The sequence below is a fragment of the Ovis aries genome, chromosome 13 (genome assembly GCF_016772045.2).
Source record: "Ovis aries strain OAR_USU_Benz2616 breed Rambouillet chromosome 13, ARS-UI_Ramb_v3.0, whole genome shotgun sequence".
NCBI lineage: Eukaryota > Metazoa > Chordata > Mammalia > Artiodactyla > Bovidae > Ovis > Ovis aries.
In genome coordinates this window covers 73646589-73663217 of record NC_056066.1, presented here as the reverse complement: position 1 = coordinate 73663217, position 16629 = coordinate 73646589, and the positions used below count along the sequence as shown (strand labels likewise).

The 16629-nt window shown below is 49.4% G+C and overlaps 1 protein-coding gene across 2 annotated transcripts; it reads right to left on the bottom strand.

Annotated features, from left to right (window-relative positions):
* Positions 1-3894: 3894 nt before the first annotated feature.
* On the bottom strand, positions 3895-15327 carry PIGT (phosphatidylinositol glycan anchor biosynthesis class T). Of its 2 annotated transcripts, XM_060397052.1 has the most exons (13): positions 15115-15327; positions 14416-14593; positions 12116-12243; positions 11713-11813; positions 11472-11558; positions 10871-10958; positions 10665-10762; positions 10406-10571; positions 9524-9724; positions 5478-5643; positions 5280-5363; positions 4368-4626; positions 3895-4334 (listed from the first exon to the last, which is right to left on the bottom strand). In XM_060397052.1, exons 1-12 carry the CDS (start codon positions 15299-15301, stop codon positions 4374-4376), a joined length of 1737 nt encoding a protein of 578 aa, XP_060253035.1. In that variant the 5' UTR covers positions 15302-15327; the 3' UTR covers positions 3895-4334; positions 4368-4373. The 2 variants fall into 2 exon arrangements, with proteins under 2 accessions (XP_060253035.1, XP_027833043.2); XM_027977242.2 differs by having other exon boundaries at positions 3895-4626.
* Between the last annotated feature and the right edge of the window lie 1302 nt (positions 15328-16629).

The window sequence follows — 16629 nt, the reverse complement described above, 5'->3', positions numbered from 1 at the left end:
CGGTGACACCTGCACGTTCCCAGGCTTTGACCAAAAGCTGCCTCGGCTGCCCTTCCTGCTTGGAGGCCCTGTTCTGAGCCCATCCTGTATCCCTCCGGAACTGGGTCAATAAAGTATTCAAAGTTGACGTGGCCTGAAGCCTTCCTACAAGGGCCCTGGGCTTGCCCTCAAAAATCGTTCACAGTCACAGGGGTGATCAAACCTGCATCACCCCACCCCTAGCCCTCCAGGCCCTCACTGTCCTGTGTTCCCAGAATGAAGACAGGACAAAGGACACAAGTTCCCCTTTCAACAGGGGGTCCTCAAGGAAGCCAGACTGAATGGAAATCTGGGGACCTTGGATGTCTGTCCCTGGATCCTGGCCTGCTGCTCTTTCCTACCTAGGGCTGCATGACGAGCCAGAATGTTCTTCCTGTCCAGCAGGAACCATGGCCTGGAGGAGTGTGGAGGGGGTAGAAATTCAGGGAATCTTGGCCAGCTAGGCTGACTGCCCTCTCTCTCCACCAAGAGGAATACTGGAAAAAGATTTTTACACACTTTCTTAATCATGGTAAAATATATACATGAAATTTACCATTTTAACCATTTCTAAATGTACTATTTAGTGGTATTACATACACATACATTGTTGTATGTATATATACACCATGATCACACTCACCTCCAGAACTTTTTCATCTTCCCAAACTGAAACTTTGTACCATTAAAAATTAAGTCCTTTTTCCCCCTGCCCTGGGCACCACTACTCTAACTTCTGTCTCTAAGACTTTAACTACTCAGGAACCTCATACGAGTAGAATCAGAGTATTTTTCCTTTCATAACTGGTTTGTTTCACTTAGTGCCATGTCCTCAAGGTTTATCCATGTTGTAGCCTGTATCAAAATTTCCATCCTTTCTTTGGAGGGGGTTGCTGCTTAGTTCCCTGACCAGGGATCAAACCGGTGCCCCTTTGCAAAGGAAGCCCGGGGTCCTAGCCACTGGACCACCAGGGAAGTCCCAAAATCTCCTTCCTTTTAAAGACTAAATAATATACCACTGTTAGATACATTTTGGATATTGACCAACCTGCCCACCACCCCCAATAACTCTCTCCTCATGTCCTGCATCTGATCTAACCACTTCCTCTTGCTGGAAGGGAAACTGCTGGCCCAAAGTCAAGCAGCAATACGAGAAGCCAGAACCTGGGGTTCCCAGACCAAGTCCCTGTCCTGGCGATGTCATGGGGACCTTGGTGTGCCCTTCCCACCCCACCCCTTTCACGTGTCCTATTGCCTGGGAGCCAACGTAGACCGTGTTACATCACTTCAGCAAGGACACACTGGGAAGCCAGCCTGGCCTGAAGCTTCAGGTGGGGACCCAAAGCTGAATGGACCCTTGGGCTTTATCCAAGGCCAAAAATGCTTAATCATACATGAATAAGTATATATTTGAGAGAAAGAGCTTTTTTTTGGGGGGGGGGGGCCTCCGCATGGCGTATAGGAGCTTAGTTTCCTGACCAGGAATGGAACCTGCACCCCCTGCAGGGGAATCACAGAGTCTTAACCACACAGCGGGGAAGTCTCTATTTCCTTTCACGTTCTGAACAGCTACTCAGAGACTGAGCTCTGGAAGACAGTGAGGGTCACCTTAACCAGGCACTGTTCCAGATACTGCAGCTACAAAATTCTGGTCCCTATGGATCTTAATTATTAATGAGCAGGATACGGAAGCTACACAGTACATTAGATGGTGGTGAGGGCTACCGAGGAAAACAAGGCAGGCAAGTGGTGAGCTGGAAGCTGGAGAAGCAATTTATAACCAGGGTAGCCAGGGAGACCTCTTGATAACTTGATGGTGAAGGTGGTGAAGAGTTGGATTCTTCAGTTAGGTTGAAGGTAGAACAGACAGCTTTTTTGACAGGGCATACTGGAGAATAGGGAGAAGGATCAAAAATGATTCCAAGGTTTCAGGCCTGGGCAGCTGGGGAGATGAGAGCCGTCATTTGCAGAGATGAGCTGACAATGGGTGAGTATGCTTAGGGTCGGGGTGGAGATGATCAGAAGTTTGGAAGATAACTGAATTTGAGATGCCTTTAACATCCAAGTGGAGATGGCAAGTAGGCAGCTGGGTAAATGAGTATGGAATTCAGGGAGGAGGAGACCTAAGATATGGGGTGTCATCTTTGTATAAATTATACAAGACATGGCAGTAGACGGCATTTCTAGGTGCTGACTTGGCTGCAGGTATAAACTCTACTGTTCTGACTTGGCAAACACCCCACTACATGCAGGCTGCCAGGACCACTTAGCTTCAGATAAGCTACCCACCTGCATTCCTTTTTTAATGTTTATTTTTATTTGGCTGCACGAGGCCTTAGGTGCAGCACATGGGATCTTCTTTCTTCGTTGCAGCCTGCAGGATCGCTGGTTCCAGCATGCGGGGTCTAGTTGCCTGACCAGGGATCGTTATCTGAGCCCCCTGCATTGAGAGCCCGGAGTCAGCCATTGGACCACCAGGGAAATCCCATACTCAGCTGCATTCTTATGTCACACCTGGTGTGTTTACTGCTTGAAGTAAACTTGAGTAAAAGCATCGTGACCCAGTTGCTTTTGCAACTATGGTCTGGACTAGCTCACTCATGCCACCTCTTGTCCTACACATGCACGCACATTGCTTGTACATTCTAGAAGCTCTGGGAAAACCTTCAGAGGGAATCTGAACAGCCCCGTCTCAGTTAGCTATACACCCGATGCATGCACTGTATTAAGGACCCTGTGCACTCGCACTGGAGGGGTTTCTAGAGAGCCCCTCGCCTTACCCATCCCTACCTCTAGACCCCAGGCCCCAAGCCACAGTAGCCCACACCCATTCATTCAGTCATGTTTGTTGACTGAGCACTGACAGTTTGTCCTGAGTGCAGACACATTTAAGTGGAGAAAAGCCCCTGTGCCTCCAAGCAGCTCCTAGTCTACTAGAAGTTAAAGGGCAGTAACCACCAGGGAAATAAGAAATGTGAAAGCTGTCCAGGGAGGGCACCCACAGCAGTTCAGTTTGTCAGGGAAGACTTCCTGGAGGAAGCAACATCTCACCTGGTTTTGTCAGTCAGAGTGAACCTGGCAATTGAGGGGGACATAGTGGTTAGCAGAGCAGGGTATTCTGTTTGACAGGCAATCGACCAAAAGACGGATGGGAGAACTGGGAGAGGGAGGGGCAGACAAGTAACGAGTAAGGTACACTCTTGACAAACGTGTCAGAGGAAGAGAACGAAGGTAGGGGCAGGGCAGACACTTGCCAGAGGACTCTTTCGCAGGAATCTGGGGTTACCACAGCCAGGACGTGGATAGGGGCAGGCTTCAACCCAAGGGCTTCAGAGCCTGTGGGTGGTCTGAGGACCACCCAGAACACAAACTCCCTCCCGAGGAGCCAGATAAAAACTGAAAGGCTGGGCTCCGCCCAAACTGACTGAATTCACGGGTCTGGATCCCAGGAACCTGCGTTATTTTACAAGAGCCCCAAATGGCTGCAATGCAGCGTCTGGTTGGAAAATGGTCACCCAAAGCTCTTCTGTGTCTCCAGCATCTCTCCAGCGCGACCCCTGGTGACAGGGGGCTGGCTCTCAGGGCTCCTAAAAGGCACAGGATGGTTAACTTTCATGGCCGTGGAGATGTTGACATAAACACTCCCCGTCAAACCCAGGGAGTTCTGGGAACCAGTCAGAGGAGGATGCCAGGGGAGGAGAGAAGCAGGAGATGAGAAGGAATTTCTGGCAGGGGTGGGAGGAGGCAGGGGCTGTTGGTTGGTTGGTTGGTTGTTTTTTGGCGGGGGAGGGGATCAGACAGGAAATCCAGTTCGGTACCTGCCAAACACTCCCTGGCCCCAGCTCTCCCCAGGCCTCAAGGACAGGAGACAAAGAATCAAGGAATTAGACACTTTTTATTCCACAACCAGTAATCTCCACCTACCACACAGTGGTACGAATATTTGAGCACATCCTATTATCCAGGCGGGCACCGTCCAACAGAACTAACTTTCTGCAGTGGTGGGAACATCTGTCCCCATGATGCCCGGTACAGCAGCCACTAAGCACCTCTGGTTACTGAGCACTTGAAATGCACTCAGTATGGATAAGGAAATGCATTTTCAATTTAAATTAAATCCAAAAGCCACATCTGACTCATGGCTACTGTCCTGAACATTGCAGCTCTAGGCCGTGGCCCAATCCAGGAGACGGTTTGGTTCAAAAGCCGCCTCAGGGGAGGGCAAGTAGCAGGCAGAGCCTTGCGGGGGTGTGGGGGGGGAGGTGTCAGCCACCACGCCCCCCTCCAGAGAAACTGCAGCCCAACTGTGAGCAGGACTCGCCTCAGAGCGGGGGGGACACCTCGGGCACGCCGCCTCAGAGCGGGGGGACACCTCGGGCACGCCGGACGAGGTTGGCGAGCCGCTTGGCCAGGCCGCCCTTCCTGGGCTCCTCGATCTGGAAGGTGCGGGTGAGGAGGTTGTAGAAGGAGCCGTAGCACACGGCCACCACGGTGCACGTGAGGCAGACGACGTTGTAGGGCATACTGAAGTCCGGCGTGGGCAGGCTCACCAGCAGCGGCTCCGTGTAGAGCCGCACAAAGTAGCTAGAGCTGTCAGAGACTGGGAAGCTGGGGGTCGGGAGCGGGCAGTGAGGCGAGTGGCTGCTTCCCCACATCTCACCCCACCCAGCCCCACCCCCTCTCTCTGGCCACATGGGCCAACGTCAGTGGGAAGCATTTTCAAAGTTTTCTTAGCCTCATAGCCTTTTAAAGCTCAATACAGATTATCTGATCAAAGGAGAGCTACGTTGAGGGAGAGGAAAGGGACCCTGCCTTCACTGGGCTGCCTCTTCCTGAGCCATCTGGTCTTGGCCTACAGGTCATCTCCTCCAAGCAGCCTTCCTGGATTACCTACCAGATTACTCCCCAGCAGTTCCTCTCTAGACTGTGCCCATGAGTAGGGAGAGGCAAGTCCATTTTGTCCAGTGCTGTCCATGTGGTGCTCTCTGAAGTACCCAGCATCTGATAGGTGCTCAGTTCCGTATTTGTAAGAGAACTGGTGAGTAAACATCCTGCACTTCTCACCTTCTGATCTCCTAGCAGCTCTTTAGGATCATTTCATAAAGACTATACTAACAGTATAGACCACTGGGGTTTGAATTAGGACAGGGCCAATCTACTCATTACTTTGCAAGCACAACCTCTAGCCCCAGGCCAGCCTGCAGGAGCCTGATCCTCTGTGCAGGTGCCACCCAGACGCCAGTGGCAGGGCTCACACTTACAGGCTGTTGAAGAGGGGGCTCTCTTCCCAGTCCCCGGGTTTGGCTGCCACCACACTGGGCACGAGGGCGCTGAGGACAGACGGGCTGCAGAGAAGCAGACAGGTACTCCGTGAGCTGTGTTCCTCACACTTCTCCACCAGGGAGAGTGGTGAAGAGGGTGGGCCAGGAGGGCGGGGGCAGCAGGTGAGGGGAGCCCACCTGACATAGAAGCCATGGTTGGGGTCCGGGGTGTACTCGGTCCACTTAAGCAGTGCCCGCTCAAACTGGATGGAGACCTTGGTGATGGAGTTGGCCGGCAGCTGAATCAGCATCTCCAGGAGGTGGGGCTGCATCCGGTCCTGGGCAGGCTGGTAGTGGATGTAACCTGGGGACCGACAGGGCGCCCAGAGCTCTTTCCAGGGCTCAGCCTGCCTGCACCGCTTGTACCTACCCGTCCAGGCCTTGGGGCTGGGACTGAGGAGCCGAGGAGGAGGAATCTGGATCACGAAGTCAGGCAGGCCCCCAGCGGGGAGGAGGAGGGCCGGGAAGGGAAAAGGTGTTTCCAGGGCAGCTGTTCCAGGATATGCTCAACCTAATCCATCTTCACATCACGGAAACTGGGCCACCAGACGTCCAGTGCCTCCCATGATGCAACAGGGAGTCCAGAGAACCACCTGGGAAGGTTTCTTGCCAAAAATATGAGACCTAAATCTAATCAAGTTTCTAAAACTAACCACTGATACTCAAGAATACACAGAGGATCGAGGAACATGTTAACCATGGGCCAACGAGAATGTAGAACATCCTAAACAACAAATGACCCAGTTTTGCCAAAAAATCAATTTTTTAAAAACCACTGGGAACTGTTTTACAGATTAACAGAGATGTAAGAGGACCACAGCAATCAAGGCGGGAATAACAGGGGAAATGGGGGTTAGGGGAAGTGCATATGGGAACCCCGTACTTTCTGCTCAACTTTTCTGTAAACTTGAAACTGCTCTTTAAAGAGTGAGTCTATTAATATAAAAAGAGAGAGAGAGAAACTTAAGAGCATATCAAGCAAGTATAATGTGAGCACCTTATTTTTACCCAATTCAAATCAATTATAAAGTTATTTTCAAGACCACTGGGGGAAATAGGAGTGATAACAATAGGTTATACATATTTTTAAGCCCCTTACCTGTTAGAGATGTTTAAAGATGAATTGATATGATATGTAGGATTTGTTTTAAGATACTCCAGCAAAAAAAGTAACCAAACCAAATAAATAAATAAATAAACGGAAAGATGAAACAAAAATGATGGGAAGCTGTGGAATAGAACAGAGAGCCTAGAAATGAACCCACACTTATATGGGTAATTAATCTATGTCAAAAGAGACAAGAATACACAATGAGGAAAAGAGAGCCCTTTCAATAAATGGTGTTGGGAAAACAAGGTAGCTATATGCAAAAGAATCAAATTAGATTACTTTCTTATACCAAATACAAAAATAAACTCAAAACGGATTAAAGACTTAAATGTAAAACCTGAAATAATGAAACTTCCAGAAAAATACATAGGCAGTATGCCTTTTGACCTAGCAATGTTTTGTTGGATATGTCTCCTCAAGCAAGAAAAACAACAGTAAAAATAAACAAATGGGGTTACATCAAACTAAAAAGCTTTTGCACAGTGAAAGAAACTACCAGAAAAATGAAAAGACAGACTATTGAAAGGGAGAAAGTATTTGCAAATGATATCGATAAGGGGTTAATATGCAAAATATACAAAGTATTTCTACAACTCAATGTCAAAAGAGAAAGAATTGTTTAAAAAAATGGGCAGAGGACCTGAATAGACATTTTTCTAGAGAAGACATACAGACTGGCCAACAGGCAGATGAAAAAATAGTTCAACATCACTAACCATCACAAAAAGGCAAATCAAAACCACAATAAGGTATCACCTCACACCTCTCAGGATCATCAAAAAGACAACAAACAACAAGCGCTGGCGAGTATGCGGAGAAAAGGGAACCCCTGTGCAGTGTGTTGGGAATGTAAACTGGTGTAGCCACTATCAACACCTGTAGGGAGATTCCTCAAAATTTAAAAACAGAACTGCCATACCAGCCAGCAATTCCACTCCTGGGGATTTATTCAAAGAAAACAAAAATATTAATTTGAAAAGATATAGGCACCCCAATGTTCACTGAAGCATTGTTTACAATAGCTAAGAAAACGACCTAAGTGCCCATCGATGGGTGAATGGTAGAGAAGACGTGGAATATCACTCAGCCTACAGAAAAGAAGGAAACTTTGACATCTGCAACAACGTGGATGAGCTAGAAAATATTAGGCTAAGTGAGATAAGTCAAAGACAAATACTGTATGATATCACTTCTACTGGGAATCTAAAAAAAAAAAAAAAAAGAATAAACATAACCAAACAGAAGTAGTCACAGACACAAAGAATAAACAGGTGACTGCCCGAGGAGAGAAGGGCGGAAGGAGGAAAGAAATAGATGAGGGAGGGCAAGAGGAACAAACTTTCAGTTGCAAAATAAATGAGTCACAGGTACGAAATGCACAGTGTGGGGAATACAGTCAATAACTATGGCTTATATTTGTATGGTGACAGATGGTAACGAGACTTATCATAATGATCATTTTGAAAAGTACAGAAACACTGAATCACTTTGCTATTACCAGGAACTAGCATAGTGTTACAGGTCAATTATACTTCAAAAATAAACTCATAGAAAAAGAGATCACATTTGTTGTTACTAGAGGTAAGGGGTAGGGGGAAGGGGAACTGGATGAAGGCAGTCAAAGGGTACAATCTTCCAGTTCTAAGACAAGAATTGGAAATTTAATGTAGAACATGATAAATATGTTAATGTTGTACATTACACATGAAAGCTGTTAAGAGGGTAAATCCTTAGAGTTCTCATCACAAGGGAAAAAATTTTTTACTACTTCTTTATTTTGTATCTGTATGAGATGATGGATGTTCATTAAACTTACTTCATGATAGATATAAGTCGAATGAGCATGCGGAACACCTTGAACTTATCTTGTGCTATATGTCAATTATATCTCAATGAAACTAGAAAAAAAATCAACAACAAACAAAAAACGGGATATGAAGCTGGAGACTGCTGAGGCTGGGTAATGTGTACACGGGAGTTCATTACTCTGCTCCATTTGGGTATGTATTTCAAATCTGCCAGAGCTAAGATAAAATAAAACAAAACAGGAACTTCCCTGGTGGTCCAGTGGTTAAGAATCCACCTGGCAATACAGGGGACACAGGTTCAATCTCTGGCCTGGGAAGATCCCACATGCTACAGAACAACGAAGCCGGTGCGCCAGAACTACCTAGCCTGAGCGCTCGAGAGCCCGTGACCCACACCTGCTGAAGCCCACACCCTGCAACCATCGAGCCCTCGCGCCTCGAGCTTGTGCTCTGCGCCGGGGAGGCCACCACAGCACGAAGCCCGGGCACCGCAAGATGAGCCCCCGCTTGCCACAACTAAAGAAAGCCCGTGCTCAGCAACGATGACTCAGCGCAGCCAAAAATAAAAATAAATAAAAAACAAAACAAAAAAACCACGAAATATACAGGTGGGAGGTTTGAAGTAGAGATTTTCAAGGGGGTACAGATAGTGCTAGAAAATATGGGAAACCACACAGAGGTTTAGGAAAGATTGCAAGTCTACCTGTTGGAGTTGTGCTGTAATGTCTTCCTAAGGAGTCTCCTGTGCTCCTTAGTCTCCCTCCACTCCAAAGGAAAACAAGTGCTTTTGTGCTATGCCTGGCAACTCACAGAAAGCACTCAGTAAATATTAACTCCTCCTCACAAAAATAATAGAAAAAACAAACAATTTTTAAAACTGCACCTCTTTACCCCACCCAAGGAAGCAAAAACCACCTACTCCAGCACCTTCTTTGTATCCAATACTCTTGTTTCCTTTCTCCACCTGAAAAGAGTCTAGGAATCATCCGAAACAAAACAGAGCTCCAGGAAAGAGAAGGAAGCAAGTGAGAAAGATTAGGAGACTCCTACCTTGATAATGTCCTACGAACAGTCACCAGGCCTGTGCGGTTTAACTACTTTGACTATATAAACACTTGCAGATCTGGCACTGGTGAGGTCACTCAAACTACTCTTGACGCCTGTGCAGACTGCAAGGTACTTCTGGAATTATCCTGAGAACTGAGGTGCTGGGGGACGTGGAGGGGGAGGGGTGGGGGAGGGGCTGGCTGGGGGCTGGCGCTCACTTGGTTTGTTCTCCTTGCCCTTGGACGTGATGGTGAGTGTGTGCACGTACAGCCGCAGGTACCAGGGCACGCTGTCCAGCAGCAGCACAGGGAAGGCCCGGTACGGGTGGGTGTTGTACAGCAGCGTGCTCAGCTCCCCGCTCTGCAGCCCATAGCCGCTCACATACCGCTGGGCGTACAGGAAGGGCACCGGGGGGGCCTCTGCTCAGAGAAAAGCCAACAGTTAACCACTCCTTTAAAGAAAAACAAAAAGGGGGGGGGTCACTCCCCAAATCCACTCCCTGGGCCAGGTTCAGAGTCTCAAAGCCAGAAGGGGACGGGGAGACGCTTTGCCAGAACTGGGAAACCTGCATTCTGGAACCATCCCTGTCTTCCCCAACTCACAGCAATGACAACAGAATTACTGTTGTTTACTGAGTACTAACAAGGCCTGAGCTTTCTGCTGGCTCCAACCCAAACCAAGCACTCTCACAATATTTCACGCTTTTCCTTGGTAACACTGAACATGATTGTAACTGTTTGAGGCCTGCTTCAACTACTATATGTTAATGTTTCTCAAAATCAGGGTATTTGTGTCTTCAAAAAAAATTTTGTTAATTAAATGAACAAATGCATGAATGACTTCCATGTTTTCCGTTAATTATCTCTTCTAACCTCTTAGGTATTACTGTCCCTGTTTTCAGCATGAGACAATGAAGTTAGGAACCTTCAAGGTCATAGAGCTTAGAAGAGGTGGTGTTAAAACCAGGATGTCTGACTCCAGTTATCTGGATCTAAACACAAGCCTGTTGTCTCCTGGTGAAGAGATGGGGCTGTGAGTCTTCCCCACAAGATGAAATCGCGGTAGCCCATGGTGGCCGTGGTGGCCCACCCTCCACCAACCATTCTCTGGGGGCCTCTTCCACTTCAGCTGGATGTTGAGGCTGCGCGAGTTGCTGACCACAGCTGCATCCAGGAGGTCGTAGACGGCATAGGTCTTCCGGGTGCCCAGGATGACGTCCTGGTATGTGGTAAGGGGGGGCGGGTATACCTCCAATGTCTCGTTGTCCTGGGAACACAAGGACAGGGCTGAGAAGCGAGCAGAGGGGCAGGCTGGCCTTGGAGGGAACAGGCTGACGTGTGTGGCTGGAGACCTCAGTACCTGGCCATAGCTGGTGATGTCCACGTAGACTCGGCTCTCCAAAGCCAAGGGGCAGGGCTCAGTGAGAGTTCGGGAGAACATCCGGAAGAGGGACCAGTCTGGGGAGCAGAGGGTGGGGATGAGCTGGGGCAGGACTAGGCCTGCTCCACACAGATGGGGCGGGGCTGGCGATGGGTGGGTGGAGATGCCAGAGCAAGGGAGCTTACCCTTCTTCCCCTGTCCAGTGACGAAGGCATCAAATACAACAGAAAGGGTCTGCCTCAGCTCCCAGGAGACGCTGGTACAGCGTGCATTCTACAAGGGCCAGACAGCAGCAGTGACGACCTCCCTCCCTGCCAACCTCACAGCCCCAGGGACCGCAACCCGGATGCAATCCCTCCTCTATTCCGTATCTCCCCGCCATCAATTTGCTACCACTCCGTACTGAGCACTTGACCCTGTGCCAGCAACATCCTGCCCATTAGTGGGATGAACCGCTGCCAACAACTGGATGAACTGATACTACTATTATTCTCATTTAACGGATGAGAAAAGCAGGGAGATAAAGTGACCCACTCAAGGTCAAGTCAGGTAGAAAGTGGCTGAGCTAGCAGATGTGCCCACACGGCTATGGCTCATAACCACCAGGCTCCACGACAAAGATTTCCGCTCGGTTTCCTTGGTGCGTGACCAAAGCCCTGGATCGTCATCATCACGTCTCCCACTGACCACTGGCTCAGCCCTCAACAGACACTGGGTGACGTGCTTTACCTGCACCTTCTCTCCCAGCCCTGGGATGGCCCCCGTCTCCCATCCCCCAAGACTTACTCTGCAAACAGGGCGGATATGCACTGCCTGGGAGTGGTAGCTCGTGTGGAACAGGCGATCAGCCTTCAGCAGCACCGAGAGGCCTGCCTGGAGGAGGCAGTGTGAGAGGAAGGGTCAGTGCCCTGCACAGTGATGCGACTGGGCGTGGGGCCAAGGTTATCTGTCGGGCAGGGAGGGGGCATCAGCCCACGCCATCCACTCTCTGGGGCTCCCACCCGCATTCAGGCCCCTCGGGCCTCACCTTGGAGCTGCAGGGCAAGAGCTTCTTCCATGGGGTGAGGTTCTCGGTGCAGACAACCTCTCGCGGCAGCACCGCATAGCGCAGGAAGGAGTGGTCCGTGCCTGAAGGAGACAGGAGCCTAGCTGGGGAGGGCCTTGGGGCCCTGCTCCTCGGGACCTGCACACACTCTCCAGCACCACCGCTCTCACAGTCTAGGCTGAGGGAGGAGTGTGGAACAGCCTCGTCCCTTCGGGAGAAAGCAACGCAGAGACGTCTTCCTGGGGGCAGAGGTTGGGGGAGGGCCTGCCCACCCTGGGGATTGATGACCTGGCCCCGCAGACGGCGGAGGAAGCAGAAGGGAAAGGAGGCAAAGGCCGGGGTGAGAGGGCACAGGAAGAAGGACGGGGCCATGGGGCAGTCTCACCATTGGCCAGCCCCAGGGGTTTGAAGGAGGCAGTGGGTGTGACTGTGTTGGTAGAGTCGATGAAGTTGAGAGAGGCGCAGAAGATTCCAGAGAGGACGTTACTGAGCTCCTTCCAGGACTCATCCACGCTGTATGGAGACACAAACCCGCTCACTGTCCCGGGGCTGCATCTGCCCCCTCGCTCAGAGCCTGCAGCTGGCTGCCAAGCCATGAGGCCAGCCAGTTGCTAGAGCCGCAACTGCCCCGCTGGGCCTACGGCCCGGGTCTCCCCTATCAGCCCCTTCTTCCTCCCTCTCCTCTGAACATCCCTGCACCCCCGCCAGCCTCTGCTTAGGTGGCTCCTCTTCGCACCTCGCAGTGCCACCTCACTCCTTATACTCCCCTTCCAGGGTGTTGCCTCCTCCAGGCAGCGTTCCTGCCCTCCCCAACCACAGCTTCCTGTCGCACTGCTGCCATTCTGACCGTCCCTGCCTCTCACCAGGGGCCTTCTGAGAAACGGTTGGGTGTCAACAGTACCTTGTCCTAAGCATCTTTTCTCCTTGACTAGGCTGAGAGCAACCTGAGGACAGGGAGCAAGGCTGGATCACCCACATACACCCCATGCTATACAAAGTGCCCCACACCCCAGGGGCCGAGATCAGCTCACTGATCCACCCTGAGTTGTGTTCCGCTGGGCAAAATAACCTACTTCCCTGTGAATACCCTGCTGAGTCCTGGTTCTACCCTCAGGATGGGAAGTCTTACATCTACAAAGGCTCATGGAACAAAGGAAAATAAGCATCCTAGGACCGCAGACAAACATCGAACTAAATTAGGTGTTTTTTTTTTTTCTTTAGAAAAACAGCCAAACAGATTTGCTCTTTATAAAATAATAGAATAAAAGTAGATTTCTGAACATCGCCTCCACACTACAGGCAATTATGAGGGGAGACAGTGACAGCAGAGCAGCTGGGATAAAAGGCAAGGAAGCCAGAGTTCAGGCAAGAGAGGAAGCCCTGGCCAGTGCAGGGGCTTGCTCTTCATTTGATACCACTGTAGAGCTAGCCTGGGGTTTTCCAACAGTCCTGGGTTCAGAACTTTCCAACTGCTCCAATCCTTATGCCTCAAATAAAGACTGCAAACTCAAAGCCTGAAAACGCTACCCAAACCATAGCCATGTTCCATTTGCTGTGCACAACATTAACCCATAGGCATTTCTTAAATTTTTAAGTCACTTGCTGATACTTAAGCTTACCAATTTCACATTAAAATCCAGATTTCTGGGGAAAATGAGAGTTTTTGACAACAGTAGGTCTCTGTTCCCACATGACAACAATCCATCAGGGCTGAGTGGCAGCTGTCCTCCCAAGCTCTCCAGCCTGCCACAGCCCCCACCACTCCCAGGTAAGGCCCTAAATTTTTTTTAAGGTTTTTTTTTTTTTTAATATGGACCACTTTTAAAGTCTTTATTGAATTTGTCACAGTATTGCTTCTGTTTTAAGTTTTGGTTTTTTTGACCATGAGGCATGTGGGTTCTTAGTTCCTCAACTAGGGATGGAGCCCATACCCCTTGCATTGGAAGATGAAGTCTTACCCACTGGACCACCAGGGAAGTCCCCCTAAATTTTTTTTAATTATACATACGTGCTGATTTCCCATAGTAAGATTAAGAGAATTTGGGCTTCCCAGGTGGGGCAATGGTAAAGAATCCACCTGCCAATGCAGGAGATGCAAGAGATGTAGGTTCCATCCCTGAGTCAGGAAGATCTTCTGGAGCAGGAAACAACAACCCATTCCAGTATTCTTGCCTGGAAAATTCTGGGCAGAGGAGCCTGGCAGGCTACAGTCCATGGGGTTACAAAGAGTCTGATACAACTAAGTGACTGAGCACACTAACAGGACCTAACCCGTCCCTCCCCTAAAAACTAGTAATTTCTCAAATACAGAGATATGATGTCTTGCAGGCCAATTCTAGCCCACATATATTTTATTTGGCCCTTGTGGCATTTTATTATTATGTGAATGAATGTCTTTAAAAGGTTGTCCCATTTGCCACAGCTTTCTAGTGCCTTACATCCAAGTAGGCTTCAGATAACTGTTATCTATCTCCGCAGATACATGAGACCACAGGTCTGGATGTATCAGGGGAAGGAAACACATTAAGCAAAGTCAAGAATGCCACTAGGCCATAATACTTCTTACTTCCAGTGCAGCTTTACCCTCATGGAACCGCTTCCCCCAAAGGGCAGTGGCAGGATGACAGCACTTGCCATGCCACGTTCCTGCCATGGCCTGCCACGGGCCTCAAGGTGGGCACTCACTCGGTGACGGTCTCTTGGAACCAAGCCCACAGCTCTGCCCCCGATGGGGCCTGCAAGAAGGGCGTCCCCCAGTATCGAGTCCTCCAGAAGCCTTGGGTTAAGGACAGGTGCAGTTCCCGGAGAGAATACTTGGAGATCAACTGCCCCAAGGCTTTGGGGAAGAGCCTATAGTGAGACACTGGAGAAGAGACAGCAGGTGAGTGATGATCCTGGAGGGAGGGCTCTCAGCCACCCCAAAGAAACAATAAATACACCCCAGCTCTGGGGTCAGAGGAATCTAAATTCCTGACCAGTCAGTCACTGACTAAGCAATGTGATCTTGAACCGGTGCCTTTATCTCTATGTATCTCCACTTTCCTTCCTGTAACTGTTCACTCAACTCAGCACCATGCCAGCACCCAGGATAAACCGTAATCGTCAACAGCATCCTTATCAGTGCTGTCCACGGAAGGTGCTAACTAAAGGTTTAGAGTGGTAGCATGAAGCTGCGGAGAGACCACCGCACTAGAAGTCAGCCCTCCCGGGGCCCGTTTCTTCACTGGTACAATGTGATTCCTCAAAAACTGCCCCACCTTCCGCCAAGGACCCACGCCCCGGGACCAGAACCTCACCGTGGGGTCAGTGCCTGCCCCCAAAGCTGGCCTCCACCCCACTCCCAGCAGGTGCCACAGGGTTCTCCCGTCAGTCTCCTCTCCTCACCTCCTTCCCGCTGCAGCTCCGAATCCCAGCGCGTGCGGAACTGGAATGTGGCGGCTACGTCCCCTGAAGGCAGCGGGGTGATGACTAGCTCCTCCCTCAAGCTGTCGCGTGGGGGCTCTGCCTGGCCCCAGCCGCCCGGTCCCAGTAGCAGCAGCACCAGCAGGAAAATCCTTACGGCCGCAGCCATGCCTGCGGCTGCTTCCACCTCCGAGTGGCCCCACCCCTGAGAAAGGCCGGCCTCCAATAGGAAGAGCGGAAGAGAAGCGACTTCCGGTGCTGTCCCGGAAGTTGGGGTGCGGCTATCAGAAGGACAGCCTGGATAGACCCTTCAGGGCGGTGTGTGTGTAAAGGGGAGCTGACAGGGCGCAACCGATTGGGATCTGGATTGTGGACCCCTTTCCCTGCGATAAAGTGCTTAGCCACCACTGCCACTGTGCCTCCGTGATAGTGGAAGAAGCAGACTGAAGACGTTTATTTCTTCTGCGAGGTTCCACAGCCGGGCCCCTGCCTCCAATAGCTTCTTGTCTCTGCTCGGTCCTAAGCCTAGCCCGCTCGTATGGTGCAAAACTTCCCCGCAAAACCCTCAAATAACCCTCCCGTTTATTATGAAAAATTTCAAACATACAACAAAGATGAAAGGATGAATACCTGTCACAATGAACACCTGTTTCCCCATCACCTAGATTCCACCGTTATCATTTTACTATACTTGTCTTATCACATTATCAGTCTAACTCCCACAATTCATCTTATGTTTTGATGCGTTTCAGAGATTTCAGACATAAGGACACTTCTCTTTAAATAGTTTAGCATGCACATCATTAAAGTGAAGTGAAGTCGCTCAGTCGTGTCCAACCCTCAGCGACCCCGTGAACTGCAGTCTTCCAGGCTCCTCCGTCCATGGGAGTTTCCAGGCAAGAGTACTGGAGTGAGAGTTCAATACCTGTTAACATTTTTCTTTTGGGGTAAAATTTACAAACACTAATATTCAACTCTGAAGTGCACATCCAATGAATCCAACAAATGGATACACTGGTGTAACTCCTATCAAGATATGTTCCTAAAACCCCTGAAAGTTGGCTAATGCCCCTTGCTAATCGACCCCTGTGCCCCCTGCCTTCCAGGTGCAACCACTGTTGTGATTTTTCTCCACAAAATGGATTAATCTGTTCTAGAGCTCCATATAAATGAAATCATCATATACTATGTACAGTTTTTTGTAAAAGACTTCTTTCATGGGAATAATGTTTTGTTGACTCATTCATGTTCTTGCATGTATCAGCAGTTTGTTTCTTTCATTGCTGTATAGCATTCATACATTGTCTGAATATACCATAGTTTATCTGTTCTGTCCATGTACACCTGAGTTCTTTCAAGTTTTTAGTTCTTATGAGCTAGGCTGCTATACAAGTTATTTCATAGGAATATGCTTAACATTTCTTTTGGATAAATATTTACAAATGGTGAAAGAGAACGTTTAATTTTATAAGAAACTGCTAGATCTTTCTCCAGAAG